The sequence below is a fragment of the Triturus cristatus genome, chromosome 4_1, assembly GCF_964204655.1.
Source record: "Triturus cristatus chromosome 4_1, aTriCri1.1, whole genome shotgun sequence".
NCBI classification, from domain to species: Eukaryota; Metazoa; Chordata; class Amphibia; order Caudata; family Salamandridae; genus Triturus; species Triturus cristatus.
The window spans coordinates 922,808,678-922,826,163 of record NC_140585.1 but is presented as its reverse complement, the minus strand read 5'-3'; the positions used below and the strand labels follow the sequence as shown (position 1 = coordinate 922,826,163).

Below are 17,486 nucleotides of genomic sequence, written 5' to 3'. Positions count from 1 at the left end.
GAGAATTCGTCAACATCAGTCGGAGAAAGGCCTCAGATTCTTCCTGCGACCGATACTAGTTTCTTTATATGCGGATGATGTCACCCTGTATGTTAAGGACCCGGTGCATAATCTCAATCCGATCTTGCGGGAGGTTATACGAATTGGAGGGCTGTTGGGCATAGAGATTAACTGGTCCAAGTCGCAGGTATTCCCGATCACTCCCGCGGCGCAACCTTTTCCCATTGACTATCCCATAGAGTGGTGCGATGGAGGGGTCAAATATCTGGGGATACACATCACCAATGATCGTGATGAATTGCTGCGTAGTAATTATGGCAAGGCACTGGAACATGTCACAGACTGTATCACTAGGTGGATTGCTCTCCCGCTCACCATGTCAGGACGCATCTTGCTCATTAAGATCGTCAACCTCCCTAAATTTTTATATCTTTTAAAAAATATCCCGCAGTATCCAGGACACCCCTTTTTTAACATGCTTAGGTCTGAGCTCATTCGATTAGTCTGGGGCGGTAAGCAGCCCCGCTTACAATGGGAGATACTGGCTAGGCATTACTCCCAAGGTGGCTTTGAAGTACCAAACTTTGAACTGTACTATCTCTGCGCCCAGGCGCATTTCGCCCATTATTGGTTTCACCCCCCCCAGATATACACCTCAAGTCGCCACCGAGCATTGGCTGGCCCACCCTATCCCACTGGACGGGGTCATCCTTTCGGTGCTGGAGAGCAGTCCAGAGGGCCCTTCATCGGTGGATTGCACCGTAAGAGCCTGGCAGTGCCTACTTCGCACATCTTCCGGTGCTCTATTCACCGCTGCTCCCCCTCACATACCACCCGAAGATGCCTGTAATCGCAGAAGGGGTTTTCGCCAAAACCAAATCCAAATTTCGCATACATACCTGGGGTGACCTCTATCTAAATGGTAAATTTAAAGACTTGGCGCAGCTCTTTCAAGGCCCATCTGCATCCTCTATGGATATATTTTTATACATACGACTGCGACAGGGATTGAAGGAACACATGCCGTCCTACCAGCTGGAACCCCCTACGTTCTCCCCATTACACCATATGTTGCGCACTCCTGATGCCTCGCACCTGGTATCGACCCTATATAGAAGCTTGTACACAGGGACTGCATACAGGGCATGTCCTGCCCGTGCAAAATGGAGTGTGGAGTTGGGATGGGAACTTACGGACCAGCAGTGGGGATACTGCTGTAAACAGACTGAGCTTGTCTCCTCAAATGTCAGACTCCGTATTACACACTACAAATTCTTACACCGCCTGTACTATACCCCCGCCCGGTTATTCCATTATAGGCTACGTGATAATGCATGGTGCGATAGATGCAGAGTAGATGGGGCGGTCTTTCTGCACCTGGCATGGTCCTGTGAAGCGGTGTGGGAGTACTGGCGGCAGGTGTTTGAGGCGCTGGCGCTGATGACCTTGCTGAAAATTCAGGCGTCCCCTATGGTTGCTTTGCTAGGGTATGTTGAAGAGATCCCGACTGCCCACCGCTGATTTGTTGCCTTTAGTTTCGCATTGGCTAGGCGTAGAGTGGCGTGCAGATGGGGCAGGGGGTGGGCGCCGAAATTTAAGGAGTGGTTGGGTGACTTGATCTTGTGGCAAGAGAAGCTGAACGCATATGCTGAGTTACTTCCGATCCCCTCTCGACGCAGAGATATATGGGCGCCTCTCACTAATTACCTTCTGGATCATCCGCTTACATAGCTCATGGACAATTGTTATAATTTGACTGGGAGGCTGGTATTATATTATAATCGGTGGAAACCAGGGAATTGGGCACAGCATATATGTTGGCTGGGATGGGGTACAACTGCTCCCTAATGAGGAGCAGTGACCAGATTCTTGGCCGGGACCCGCCTGCATTCTTGTATTGTATAAGATTCGACTAACTTGTGTAACGTTGCCGCTTGTGCATACGGCACTTGGAGACCTGATATTCACTGTTTGTGTTATGCAATGTGGTACATTGGAAAATGTAAAAGACTACATATGTGTTGGACTGCATCAGTGTGCATGTTTACTGATGTTGTATGCCAATTGAAAATAAAAATACATTAAAAAAAATAAAGGATTGTCTATGCACGCAGAACCTATATAGATCTATAGGAACTACACAATATGTGTTCTGAGAGAATGTCTTTGCCAGACGTTTTCAGACCATGTGCACAGGTGTTGAGCTAATGTGCCCTGACTGCAGCCAGTCTTCAGATACTCCCTTGGAATTTAGTGAAAAAACTTGAAACTAAAGCGTTAAAACTTCAAATGTTTGAAATAAAACGGAAAAAGGTTTGAAACATTTAAATTAAAAATGAAAATGAATTGTGAATACAAATTACAGGCTGAGGGTTGTGATCAAAGCCAGTACAAAGGATACAATTTAATGTACTTGGCATTTTTAACCTTTTATTTTACAAAGTGTGGTAAATGTAGAGCAACATTTGCCAGTGGCTGCATAGGCAAGATTTTGTTTTCACACCAGTGTCCTTGCAAACCTTTGTTTCCAAAGTGATGGTCTGTAACCAACTCATAGACTTTACCTGCATCATCCTCACAGAGGTCTCCTCCAGCTTACCACGCAGAGTCTCCAGGTCAGCAGGGGAGGCACAGTTCACATAGAATTCCTCCACCTCAAAGTAGCTGAAGAGTTCCTTGTATCGGGTCCTGACGCATGTTGTGAAGTGCTGAGCTGGGAAGAGAATATCATCAGGGGATTTAGACTTTATTGGACCACTGGGAGCCTTCTTATATATATTTAATGTAGAGCTTGCACTAGGTGAGTGCAGGTGTTGCAGCACTTGATAGAGATGAATGAATTGCACATTTTCTAATACGATTTGGAGAAACCTTTGACTTTGTCAAGAGGAGGCACAGACGATTTTCATGCATATTCCTCCTCTAGATTTAGCCCCAATGGACTTTTCTAAGGTCAGACTATACACTGGAGTGAAAGTTGCAGAAGCATGCATCAGCAAATTAAACTATATTATGTTTATTCACAGGAAAAATAATTCCTGAAGCGCAATGAAAAACACTGGGGTTTGGGGGATTTTTTCCTCCCTATTTACACACTAATGGTCACCCACTTTATTGTAGAATACATGTGTGTGTGTAAATATGGTGGGAACACGCAAGTAAAAATTAAATACCAATAAGACACAACTTTTCACGTGTTTTCTGCCTTTCGATTGGCCATCGCCAACTTGCCCCCTTTGGCCTTCATCTCCCCAAAAGCAGAAATATCCAGTGGCAACGTCAGTGGATTTCATCCCTTTAAATCAAATGGGTTTCCAGCTTTCTGGGGAAATCTTACCCAAGATGTAGAGACCTCGGAACCAGCTGCTTCAGATTGGGAGCATTCACATTCTCCTTTGTTCCCTTCTGCACAAGCTCACACAGAGCAAGTCATTAATGGCTTTTTTTAATACTACCTACTGCAGTATTCTAATATATTTTTATTGGCATTCATGTGCTGTACTCCCGCAATCAGAATGTGTCCCAATTGCATTCAGGAGGCTACGAAGCATTGATCTGAAATTGGTTCCTCTTAACATTCATTCGTTCCTGCCAATGACATTCCCTTCTCATCCATACTCCTATACGCAGGCCCTCATTAGGAGTATCGTGACTTTGGTGCGGGGACACCAGCTGGAATCTTGCTATCTCTGCACCAAATTTCACTGATTACATGTTTTTCCCCTAGGCCGGGAATAGGTTTTCAGGGCAGTTTGCCCCGACTCCAGGGGAAAACCCATGACATTTCCCACCTGCTTTAGGCAGGTGGAAAGTTTCAGCAGGAGGGCCAGGGGATGGGGAGGTGGGGTTTTGGGGACCAGGCGGGTGTGTGCTGAATCAGAGTAAGTATTGTCTGCTCTCCTCATTCTGTTGCAGGGATCAGGTGAGGGCTGGGCTGTGAAGCAGCCCACAGCTCATGCTGCCGTAGATATAGGCCTGGTGTCATCAGATCCATAGTTTGCAGACCCCATAATGCCACGATCTGAGACACTTGGAATAGGGAGATTTGGAATTTCACCCTGAGTTATTGCTCTCAGTGAAATTCTTCCGCTCGGAATGAGGGCACAAAAGAGAGAATGTGTAGTACTGTCACATTTTGCATGGTACTATTTTCAATCTACGGAAATGTTAGCTGATCCAGATTATGTCTATACCTGCTGACGAATTAGGACCGCAGATACTTATTTTGCTACAGAGCTGAACTGAGATTCATAAAAACATTGAAAACCTAGCCCTATATGCGATAGGCAACATATAATTAATTTAAGTAGGCAGAACTTCCTTGCTCGACGCTGCATCAAGTCTTTTTAGGTCTCTCTTAGCAGCTTTGGGTCAGTTAATTACTTACCATTGTTTGGATTTCTTATCAATCTCATTTGCTTGGTTCTTACACAATGGCTTTTCTTCCTCTTGTTGTGTTTATCCTTCTCCTACAGCATAGCTTGTTTACTGTCCCTTTATATGGGTGACTTCTATCCTGCCATTGCTCACAGATCACTTTTTTTTTTCTTCTATCTGCATTCCATGTGAGTTCGTGTGTTTTCTGGGGCTCACCTCAAGTGCTGCTTCACCCCTAAAATCCCTCACTCCAACCCTGCCCCGACCCCTATCCCAAACATGGGAACCCTCAGCCTCTGGATGAAGTCCTTAGGGGCATATATATCACCAGCTTGCATTAGTGATCCTGCCTCAGAGAAAGCTTTTACAGAGGATTCAGACTGAGATGAAGCTCTTCCAGAAACTAAGTCTGCTCAGCCAGCCTATGAAAATTAGGATGACAGTGCACCATGATGTTTTATCTTTGAAATCACCCTGAGTAGAACACGCAAAGGTGGAAGAGAAATTTCCAGTGCAGGCTGTAGAGCTGGAAATATATGGTACCTGGTCACAGACATGAGTATACTCTACTAATACAATGCCCCCAATTGATCGCACATCTCATCACATAATGTGCTTCCATCTGGTTATCAGTAGTCCGGAAACCCAAATTATGTCCACCATTCATGTAACCCAGTGAAGACTAACATTCACTTGTGTGTGAAAGAGAGAGGGTGCCCCCGTTATGCAGGGAGAACTCGATCCAACTTATATACACATCCACAACCATTGTTGGGTCACACATTTGATACACATCTCAGCAATTCGGAAAAGCAAATAGCCAACTTCACTAATTCCTAACCTAGTAACTCTCAAACATTGAAGTTTCTTATTGATCTCTTATTTTTCACTGCGGCACGATGCAACTTTGACCATGCCTCTATGTAACCCAGGAGTGTATCCACATTCCCTGTGATGGCCATCAATAAGCAATGAGGCAAAACGGGCACATGTGTTACCCAGGATCCCACTGAGTTTCCATGATTGTTGGTTGCTCCTTGAGAAAAATGCTGGGACACCAGTGGCTGCAAATTAACTAAGGTCCATGTCTTGAGTAGGGGCCACTACCTGGGCAATGGAGCACTCAACTTTCCTTTCCCTCTCTGTACCAGGGCATGCACTTTCAAAGTCCCCAAAGCAGTATACCTGAAGAGTTTCCATGCAAGCAAGAATACCCTAATTGGGGGAGGAGCCTAGCGCGCAACCAAGATGGCCGCGTAGGTGCGAGGCTCCCGAGGACCTCCGCGACCTCCTGCATAAATCCTGACTATATCCTGTCCTAGATGAGGGGACTGTGTTCGTGAGACCGAGCTGAGGTGCCACCCGTTTTCCGTTTTCAAATCGGACCTCGGACACCGGCGGGAGCATCGATTGAGGTTTGCGGCCTTCTCCACGCCGGCCCCCCGGATTGGAGTTGTGGGGCGATCCGGAGACAAAGTGAACAACAGCGGCGGGCGAGGCTGGGCGATTCGCGTACCCCGCACTTTCACTTTCGCTTTCGCGCCCTCCTTGCTGCCAAGCGAGGTAGGGTCGCAGGGCGGCGTGCGGTGGTGTGACTTCATCGGGGTGCCCTGCCGGCCCGCCAGCTGTGATCCGCCCTTCGGAGCTGTGGTCGCCCTCCCCCGGAGCCCGTGAACCGGTCTGTCAGCCCTTTTCAAGGAGATTGGCACGATTTGGGGACTGGAGCCATGTCCACGAAACAAGATGGCGACCGGGCAAAGGTGAAATCGACCCGCCGTGGCGCAGCCCCTCAGTCTAACAACATGGACCGCTACACCCTCCAGAAGGGATCTCCAGAGGCGCCGCGTAGGTCCCCTGTTGGCCCGACTGATGCCCCTGCTTTGCCCGCGGATCTGACCCTCCGGGACGTCATGGGCGCCATCGCCGAGATGAAGGCCTCAGTGGACCAGCGCTATGACACTCTGGCGCAAAAGATTGACTCGGTCCTCGTGGATGTGGGCCTGGTGAGGGCCGATCTGTCCAAGACGAATGACCGGGTCGACTCTTTGGCCCACACCACCTCGGGCCTCACAACGGACGTGGCGGCCCTCCAACAGTAGGTGCGCCGACTGGGCCAGGCGAGCGCCCTGATGGATCGTCGACTGGAAGATTCCGAGGGTCGGGCCCGGAGGAACAATGTTCGCATTGTCGGGGTGCCGGAGGGACGTGAGGAGGAGGCGGCGGATCTGTTTGTGGAGGACCTGATCCTCACCCGTCTCCAGCCCCGGGGGCTGAGTAAACTCTTCGCAGTGGAACGTGCCCACAGGGTCCCCGGAGGGAGACCTAAGATCGGAGCCCCTCCGAGGCCTCTCATTGCCCGGATCTTCAACTTTCGGGACAGAGACGCTATCCTGCAGACTTCTAGGCAACAAGGACCGGTCAGACTCAACAATATGGACGTAAACTTCTATCCTGATTTTACTCCGGCGGTCCAGAAGCAGAGACTGAGTTTTCTCGGAGTCAAACGTCGCCTACGGGACCTGAACCTCAAGTATGCGATGCTTTTTCCAGCGAAGTTGAGGGTAGAGGTGGATGGCCGCACGCACTTTTTTGATCGTCCCGAGGCGGCCGGGGACTGGTTGGACACTTTGCCCGGGGACCGGGGCGGGGGGGTGGGGGGGCGCGGTTGGTGGGGAGGGCTTGCCGGATCAGGACTGAGGGACTAATAGTAGGCCTTGCTCTGGACAACATTATTGTCATCATTGACTGATTGTGTAAGTTCCCCTCCCGTGGAGGTCGTACGGGGTCTCTTGGGGGCTTTCCCTCCTCCTCTGGGGGACTAGTTAGTGTTTTCATCTATGGGGCGACAGGCACACTGCACTTTGGGGGGGCTGTTCGGGCTCATGCAGGGGTGCAGGGAGGGGGGAGTTCTGTTGGGACGGGTGGGTTGGGGTGGGGTGTTGTTCGTTTTTACCGCAAGGCAAACCCTTTACTGTATTGGTGTTTTTGAGGTGCTCTCGGGGGGACGAGTGATGGCTTCTGTATGTGATGGGGGGTAGGGACTTGACTTTGTTGTCTTGGAACGTTAATGGACTGGGGGATAGGATTAAGCGAGGTGTGGTCCTGCAGTATCTGAAACGAATTTCGCCAGATGTGGTCTTTCTGCAGGAGACACACCTTATTGGTAATTCCTTCTTTGCCATGAATCGGCGTGGCTATCGTTTGGTGGCCCACTCGGGCTTCACGTCTGGCTCGCGGGGGGTGGGCATCATGGTTAAGAACTCGCTCCCGCTGGAAATAGATGAGGTGCGCCATGATGAGAGGGGACGCTACACTGCCTTGGTGGGGAGAATGGAGGGCAAAGTGGTTGTCTTTGTTTCAGTGTATGTCCCACCGGGGCTACAGTCTACCACCTTTGCGGACCTGGGGCGCCTCCTCCTTGACCTTCCGGGGGGCTTCTGGTGGTTGGGGGGATTTCAATGCGGTGGTTTCTGGGACTATGGATCGTCACCCCCCTAGGGACCTCCCCCGGGCGCAGGCGTGGCTGTCCGGCCTTTTAGATACATTGGGATTGGTGGACTGCTGGCGCTTAAAACATCCCACGCAGCTGCAATACACCTTCCATTCGGGTGCCCATGGTAGCCTCTCGCGGCTTGATCATATCCTTGTCCCTGCGGCCTATGCTGGGAGGGTGGGAGAGGTGCGCCATCTGGCGCGGGGTATTTCAGATCACTCCCCGCTCCTGTTGCACTTTGGTGTCCTCCCGAGGGGGGAGGGCAGGGTAGCTCCAATCAATGCCTGGTATCTGCGCGACCCCACTATTCGCGCGGACCTGATTAAATCCTTGCAGCGGTATTTCGAGGAGAATGTGGGGTCTGTCCCTTCGGCTATCTCCCTTTGGGAGGCCTTCAAGACAGTTATTAGGGGGGAGGCCCTCTCCTTCATATCCCATGCCCGGAGGCGCGAGCAGGAGGAGGTGACCCGAGTGGAGGCCGAAATTACTGAACTAGAGGGTGATTTGGGAAGTGGGGTGACGGATGCTGCACTGCATGTTCTACACCTTAAGCAAGCGGCCTATAGGGCCCTCGTCACGGAGGCAGCCAGGGGCCTCAGTAGAGAGCAACAGGGGCGACTGTATGATGTGGGTGATAAGGCTGGTAAATTGATTGCGTGGTTGGATAAAAAGGAGAGAGCGAGTCGTGTGGTTCCGCTGATTGAGAGGATGGATGGTGTACGTGTCACCGAGCCAGAAGACATTGTCTCTTGCTTCGCGGATTATTTCCGCGAGGTGTATTCCCCGGTCTCTCCCTGCTCGGAGGCGGATTCTCATGCCCTGCTTCGAGATATCGCGCTGCCCTCCCTTTCGGTGGAGGACAGGGAGTCGTTGGATGCTGCTCCTACCTCGGACGAAATTGCCCTCGCTATACGCTCGGTTGCATCTGGCAAGGCCATGGGCCCGAACGGCATCCCTATCGAGTTGTATAAGCTGCGACCGGACGTACTGGCACCCCACCTCCGCGCGATGTTCCTTGCGGCCCACTCGCGGGGCTCCCTCCCGCCGGACCAACGTCTGGCTACAATCGTGGTGATCCACAAGGAGGGGAAGCCCCGAGACCGGGTTACCTCCTATCGGCCTATCTCGCTCTTGAATGCGGAGCCCAAAATCCTTGCCAAGGTGCTTGCCAACCGGCTGGTCGGCGTGGTGGGCGATTTGGTCCACCAAGACCAGTCTGGCTTTATCCCCCATCGCAACACGGCCCTCAATCTGCGGCGCTTGCACGGGGTGCTCGCGCGTGTTCCGTTTGTGCGGGAGCCGGCCATCTTGGCGTCCTTAGACGCCACCATGGCGTTTGACACGCTCGAATGGCCATACATTTGGGCGATGCTGGCGAAATTTGGTTTTGGACCGGGATTCATCAGCTGGGTCAAATTGTTGTACTCGGGCCCGTTAGCGCAGGTGGTAGTGAATGGGCGAGTCTCGGCCCCGTTCGCGCTGGGACGGGGCACGCGACAGGGTTGCCCCTTGTCGCCGCTCCTGTTTGCATTGGCCTTGGAACCCCTGGCGGAGTGGCTGCGGTGGCACCCTTCCATCCGTGGTCTCCGTTGGACCCCCGAGTATGAGGACTGCGTGTCCCTCTACGCTGACGATATCCTTTTGTACCTAGCCTCCCCGCGCAAATCACTGATTGTCCTGGTTGATGTCCTGCGCTCCTTTGGCCGTAACTCAGGCCTTGTCATCAACTGGGCTAAATCATGTGTCTATGTGCTTTCCGGGGAGGCTCCCGTCCTCCCGCGGGGATGTCCGATCCAGATTGCCTCGCAGGGGTTTCGGTACCTGGGTGTCTATATCACGCTGGACCCGGCGGCCCGCTACGAGCGAAACTTGCTTCCCCCCCTCCAGCGCTTGAAGGAGGACGTCGCGCGCTGGCGGCACCTGCCGCTTTCGCCGCTCGGCCGGGCGGCATTGTTTAAGATGATGTCGTTGCCGCGCTTCCTGTACGCTCTCCAGAACACTATGGACCTAGTCCCGGCGCGCTACTTCCGTGAGGTGGAGAGTCTACAGCGCCGCCTGTTCTGGGACGGGAGGCCGCGTATAGCCCTGGCGAAGTTGACGCTCCCGTGGTATGACGGGGGGATTGCCCTCCCGGACATTAAGCGGTATTACTGGGCCTCCCAGCTAGCTGCAATTAATCACGGCCTCTATGGGCCCGCCTTGAATCCGGCATTTGAAATGGACAAGATGCTCCTGCCCGGTGGCGACTACAATCGAGCACTCTACTCTGGCGCGCCGGATCCCCGCTTGACGGGGCCCACGCGTGTCATGGTGCTGGTGTGGCACGCGGCCAATGCAGCTATGGGGTGGAAGGACCGTTTGACCCGGGCGTCGCCGTTGTATGCGCCTCAATGGTTGGGCTCCCTGTGGACCTCGAAGGGCTTCGAGAAGTGGGACACGATTGGCATCAGTAAAGTGGGGGACCTCTGGACGAGAGGGGGATTTAAAACATTCGAGACGCTGCAGACGGAGTTTCAGCTGCAGGGCAGTGAATACTTTCGGTACTTGCAGGTCCGTCATGCGCTGGGCTCCGTCTTCCCAGACGCCGCCTCCATCCCGGAGTCTTCCCCCCTGGAGGATAGAGTGCTGGATGGCCACGTTCCGGATAGCACGATCTCCCTCATTTACAAAAAATTGATTAATGACCGCTCGGGCCTGCTGACCGGCCTCCGTGAGGCTTGGGTTGCCGACGGGCTGGAGTTGGACGACGAAGACTGGATTTCCGCGGTGGCCTCTCCAAAGGAGGTGGCCATACCGGCTCGCCTTCGCTTCGTCCAGCTTAAGATACTCCACCGGGTTTACATGACGGGGCCAAGGCTTCTGCGTATGGGTTATGCGGAGGATGGGTTGTGTAAGCGTGGGTGTGGTGCTTTGGCGACTTTTTTGCATATTTTGTGGGAATGCCCGAAGGTGGAGCGATTCTGGCGTGGTGTGCATGAGGTCCTGCGTCTGGTTACGCATGTCGCACTGTTGCCTGAAGCGAGGAGATGCTTGCTGAATGTGTGGGAACCAACTGATTACTCGGTTCCGCAGACGCGATGGGTGACTCTGGGATATATGATAGCTAAGCGTGACATCGCTCAATTGTGGGGATCCCAGCGGCCCCCGGCGGTGTCGGCCTGGAAAGAACATATGGATTGGTGCATGTTCCGAGAAAAGGTGGTGTATGTGGCGAGGGGCAGGCCTGGGGCGTGGGTGAAAATATGGGGCCCCTGGAACGCCTACCGCGGGGGTATTTGCGAGCCACCACTGCTGCCTGCTGCCTCACCGGCTCCGTCCCCCTAGTTGACCCCCTCCCCCAGCCCCGGGCACAGAGTTCCCCCAGTCCTGGACTTGTTTCCCTTCCCCCTCTTCAGATTCCTGTGGATGGTCGGGGTCCCTTATTCGAGGAGCACGGGTGGTTACCTTCGATTGCGGGTTGCCTTGCGGGTGTGTTTTTCTATGTTGTTGCGTGTGTATAAAATGAAACCGTATTGTGGGCTTAGAGTCATGTGGCTTACGTCGTTGATGTCTCCTGATTTGCTTCTCTGTAACGCCAAGTGCCCTTTTGTAAGTTTGTCAGGTGCTCCTGTCACTCTAGCGGCCGGCCGGAAGGTTGTAGGCCCATACTTGTATATACTTGAGATTGCAATAAACGGTTTCAACAAAAAAAAAAAAAAAAAAAAAGAATACCCTAATTCTTTAGAGCACTCTCTCACCCCATTAACCATCAGTTACCTGCACGTAGATATCCAATCACACCCTAACAGAAGACCAAATAATGTACTCCTCAAAAACAAGATACACCACACTTCCGAGGTTCTTTGTCACACTGGCTGTAGCCACTCTGCAAAGGGATTGTAATACACTGCATTATGATGTAAATACATCCAGGGTCCAAGTCTCTATCTACGATCCAGGGATACTTCTGTCTCTCATCCCGTAAGAAACCGAGCACTTCTCATGTGCCATCTACTAGCAGGAATGTTGAAATATGCGTATTAAAGATTCCACACATAATTGACCCTGTAGGGCTCAAAAACACTTAGCTCAGTGGCCATTTTGAACAACTGCTGTAAGGCATAAGGAAATATCTGGGATGCCAACTTTTCCTTTTTCAGCAGGAGGGATCATCTCGACAGGTCCTTTGTTTAGGAAAGACAGGACTTTTTCACCAGGATATTATTCTGTGGGAAATTAAGAGGTGAGTTCTTGAAAATTGTTGGGGGTGCACTAATCTGACAATTCAAAGGACATACTCGCCCTAAGTAATGTTCCCCCACCTTAACAGGAAGCCCACGTCCATCCTTCCACTGGAGTGTCGTGCACTCTGCAGACTAAGGCATATGGGGTTGAACATTAGGTGGTGAAGTGGACAAGCGCAAAAAAGGCTGCATCTGTTGGTTAGCAAGGTCTGCTGAAGGAGAAACATTTGTAGTCATGGAACTTTCCTTACTGCAGAGGGAACTGGTGAGCTGCAGAAGCAAGGGCGAGTGACCGAGACATATTCTTGCTCTGTTTGAACCTCTCCAAAGAGCAGTCAACTTTCTCTACCAAAAGGCATTCCACATCTAATTACCTAGCTTGTGCATTGTCTGAGAAGCCAGCTGACCACATCTAAGACTCCAGTACCCATGGAGGGGGCAAAGGCATCTACAGCCCCCATGTTACTTCTAAAGATTACAAAGTTACATTTGAAGATTAATGTCACCTTTTTCTAGCTTGAACAATGGTGCTAGTTTATGTTCTTACAAATGATTTGTCATAAGGTCGGCCATCTCCCAAAATATGTAGGAGTAACAAGCCAAAAGGCTTGAGGCACTAAATAGCTATGATACTTGAAGCAAATACTTTAAGCCCTTTGGGAGTCCAGATGTTTAGATTCTTGATATGGTGGGCCAAGGAAAAGGAAGGAGGCTTCAATTTGGGTTTAAAGCCTACATTGACAAACTTTCTGAGGGAGGATGTGCTCTACAACGTCACCAGAGCACTGCTATCATTTCCATGTAAGCTTCATTGAAAGACCTAATGACTATTACATCTGCATCCTGAAGGTAAGGAATTCAAAGAAAAGGCTACATTTGAGCACAACATTAGAAAGAAAAAATGTTAGATCCTAAGGCCTCCACCTTGAGAATGTGCCAGTCCCAGGGCATTTTTTACACCTAAGAGTGATATAGTGACTGCCCCACTACCTCCAGCTTCATCCCTTTGAGGGTATGGCTCTCAAAACCTTGGAAAATCTGAAAAATGGGTAAAACATTGTGCCATTAGAACCGTTTTCCTGAAGAATCATCATCAGGAAAGCCTAAATGCACTTTTCGCCTAGCAATCTGAAGAATGAGATCAGTCCACTGTATTAAACCTGATCTGCTGGCACCAATGCTGAAGATGCTGTCGCCATTATTCTTGCTTTGCCCAGCACTGTGAACTGCATAGAGGCTGAGGGCACAGATCAAAATATACTTGAATAATTTGAAATGAATTACCACTGCCACCAATCTGGGAGCCAAAGAAGTGGCAATTAAGCAAAAGCTTATACCGGGGGGTTGGAATCATGTCTGATGAAGACAGACTGTTAAAGGCTGCAGGGCATCGTTTGTGAAGGCTAGCATTTGTCTGCATGAAATTCTTAGCTACTCTACAAATACTTAACTGTCCTTTAAAACTCAGACAAAAATCTAAATTAGTGAAATCTGGTGGTGTTTGGGTAGCATGTGACAGAAGGCAGTGTGGCAGTAAAGAGACAGCAAAGAGCTGGAGAGAGGTAATGTTCCTACAAAGGTTATAGAGAGGACAGGCAGAAAGAAGAGCATAGGAGAAATACACGGTAGAAGATATGAGAGAGAGTAGGAGGAAAATAGCTGTTTTAATTGATATATAAAGAAGCAGACTGTTTCCAGCAACCCCATTTCATTCACGGCGAGTACCCATTTCTCCAAAAATGACTCCTCAACAAACATTCTATGAAGCAATGTTGCCAATACTAAGCTCTTTAGAGTGATCTTTTCCCAATATATATTTTGCAAAATATAAACATATATGCTAATAGTTTTGGGCATCCTCCATTTTGCAGTGTAATCTGAAATAAATACAAGATCTATATAAAATATAATGTGAATGCTGGTGTAATAAACTAATAATGTGGTTTATAAATTAATGCATTTCCCTAAGTTTTACCCACAGGAATCAAAGATTTAAGGGATTTACATCAATTTACTGGTAAATTGCTACGTAGGATTAACATTTACTGGTCTCAAATTTAAAATCAGAATACCTCAGCTTGTGCAATACTAAACTGAGCTACTAAACCAGACTAAGCAGCCATACAAATGTGAAGTTCTGGAAGGTTCTTGAAGAGATGTAAATGGTATTTGGAAAGCCAAAAATTGCTATGTCGTTATCATCAAGCTAAGATTTTCATTCATAAGGTGACACAAAATTTCGGTGCCGCTAAATAAATTAGGACAACCTCAGCCATGTGTTGTGGAATGGCTTCAAATTGAGACATTTATGAGAATATATTGAGTGGCATTCTCCCAGAGATATTGATGTTTGCCTTCTTGGCATCAGGTGATAAGCCTCATCAATTAGTTTCCTGAGATAAACAAGCATTCACAATTTCACATAAGAAAATCATCCATTTGAAGATTGAAAAATATTTACTGAGATACATTTTGCAAATACAATATTGTTTACTACAGGAATAGATTACCACCATTGCAAACCCTAAATGGTAAATATGCAGTGAACCCACAGTTTCCAACAGGTATGGGAATATGAATTTTTAAGAACTTTAAGGACATTTTATTGAGTTTTGTAAATGTACAGTACACGTGGTAACATAACGTAGATTTAAAAACAACCTTCAAACCATGACAAGGTAGAACAAAGGCGCTTAACTTGCTGTTCCCTCCCGCTTCCCCCACTCGCCCCTCCCTTCCAGCCAACCATAACCAAACACTTCACCACGGACTTGGTCCTGAATTTTAAAGAATGTTTCCTACGACTAAAAACGTTTATAGGCTGTGAACTATCAACGATTAACATTGTTCAATAGGTCCAAATTTAAAGTCTTAACACATAAGCTGGCACAACAGCACATAGGAACATAAATGGAGGAAAAAGAAAGACATGCCACTTTGAACTTCGTAATGGCTGGCGCATTCCACTTTGAACTTCGTAAGGGCTGGCGAAAGGGATGCCGAAGCAATAGGCATTGCAGGAATGCTAATAGTCGCAGTTGCCACAGAGAGCGAAGCCAGTGAAAGGACAGGAGGTGCCGTGGCCAAGGCAGTCTGATCAACAATAACAGAAGCAGAAACAGCAGAGACAGACGAACGGGGCAGCTGGGCCTGCGGGGGAAGAGCTGGATATATCCTTTGCGGGGCATACGGAGGTGGAGGCCGGGCATGTAGCACCTCTTTTACAAAAGCGTCATTTTCTTCTCGGGCCACATAGGATTTATCAATATTCAGCCGGAACTTCCCATGTTCACGTTTGATTCCTATCTCCTGCTTCTCTCTATCATGCGCTACAGCTTTCTGAGTCAATGTTTGCATCCTCCCCTTCCGGGCCTCTTTCACTGCTTTCATTCGCCGCTGTTTAGCCTCTTTTTGCCACGTTCTGAGGGAATCAAACTGCCTATTTCTTCTCGCAAACAACTTCTCCTGTAAAAACCCAATTTTTGATTCATCAAAAGTGCCCGTCAACGGCCACTGCAACTCAGCATTGTCCCTCGTATATTTGTGCCATAACGTACTAAACATAATAGAGCCAAGGCCATGCTTCACATACATATCAAAATTCTGAGTGCCTTCCAGAGGCGCTGGCTGACTCTCTTCCATTCGAGCATCAGCAAAACAACGACGACAACAAGAAACCCAAAACTTACTCGACTCGGATATTTTCAAAAGTGAGCCAAATTCGATAGGTTTCCCGGCAAAGTGTTCACAGACACCTTGTACCAAAAGTGGTCCTCAAACCAGCACCAAATCCAAAGGAGGTCCTCAACCTCGCCAAATTCATACCAAAATAGTACCATATCCACAAAGAACAAAGAGAAACTCACCTGGTGCACACAGGTCAAACAAATGTATTATTCACTGCCGCTCTTCGGACCAAACGGTCAGATCCAAGGGTTTCGACGTTCAGGACCCCAGTCAGGATGACCGCTGGGCGAGGCACTGACCGGTCAGACGGACGGGGCAGCTGCGAGTTCAGGACTCTCTCATGCAGGGATCCCTGGTCCACCCGTCTGACCCGACAAACGCCCTGACCTCCTCAACCGTCTGCGGGCGTGGATTGGTCACCCAATGGAGTCCATGTTTGGGTGCCAACTGTAGGAAGTGACCCAATTAGGGCCACCCGGGTTACTCGCAACTACCTCTCAGCCTTCCAAACAAATGAAGAGTCGGTCAGACAGTAGAGAATACAAACCAAGTATATTTATTTCAGATACACTGGAGCGGAGTCCAATCTGACCAGCCTCCTGGGATTGCTGCAGAGGGACTGACTTCAGCAAGCATGGCGATACATTATGTACAATTCAGAACCAATAAAAACACGCCCTGACTGTAAATTTCCAGTTGGTAGCTGGTGAACAAAGGGAAAACAGAAAGATGAGTTTCATCACGATACCGGACAAATGCTATCTCAGCGCCAAGGTCACTCTGCCTGTGCCCACCGCTCTAATGGTGGAAGCAGGCCTATATAGTGGAAAAGGTATGTACTAATAAGAACAGTGTATTCATTAGTACAGCGAGGCTCAACCTTGGAGAAACAAAAACTATCGTAGCTGCTTTCAGCTGGGGCAGAGAGACAGAAGTTAGTTTCGATCATGACTCAAAAAGGCGGCTGAATATAAATGGTGCCGCAAATGCTAACTTAAGACGTAAAGGGCATGAACAATACAGCTAAAACATTTTTATTCCAAAACCCTGATTGAAAAAAAAATCTTCATGCACTGGTTTAATTGGGTTCTGAATACATTTTGCCAATTTCCTCTAAACCTTCAAGGAATAATCAGTTCACATCAAAATAAAAATTATACTCAAAAGCTCCTCTTCCCTCATTGCTGCACTTCTCTATCACTGCATTTCTTTTTTTCAATAAATCTTTTTATTTTAGTGAGTAGACAATAAAACAGCCAAAAATTTCCACAAATCAGGTAACAATATAGTTTGCTTTGTTCAACGTTACGCCTAATTCGTCCAATGTGTCTCATCGAGGTTTCCCATAAGATTCCTCCCCGCGACGGCCCGGCTGGTGCACACGCAGGGGCCAGAGCGGAACGCACCGCTATGAGCATTCCACTTACCCCAGACCCGTTCTCATTTCCTTTGGCAACCCCTTCTTTCATATACAGCCCCCTCGGTGATCATGGACCAGTCCATGTCTCTTTCCCATTCCCCAAGGGTTGGTGTGAATTGTGTCCCCCAGTGTCAAGCTACATTTCGTTTAGCTATTGTCATATCTAATGGTACCCATATTTGATCTTTATGACTCGGATCCTGAAGTCCATACCTGCCACACTTGCCTGCAAACCCTGCTGCAATCTTGACCGTGGGGGCATATTCCGGCTACCACTGCCACTGCT

At 49.2% G+C, this 17,486-nt stretch overlaps 1 protein-coding gene across 5 annotated transcripts in view; it reads right to left on the bottom strand.

Annotated features, from left to right (window-relative positions):
- The window catches only part of LOC146855822 (death-associated protein kinase dapk-1-like), a 304,196-nt gene that overhangs the window by 33,362 nt on the left and 253,348 nt on the right, over positions 1–17,486 (bottom strand). For all 5 annotated transcript variants that reach the window (XM_085653757.1, XM_085653759.1, XM_085653760.1 and 2 more), the window contains one exon: positions 2,565–2,713. In XM_085653757.1, the coding sequence (XP_085509883.1) occupies positions 2,565–2,713 (149 nt within the window). The remainder of the gene's footprint in view (positions 1–2,564; positions 2,714–17,486) is intronic.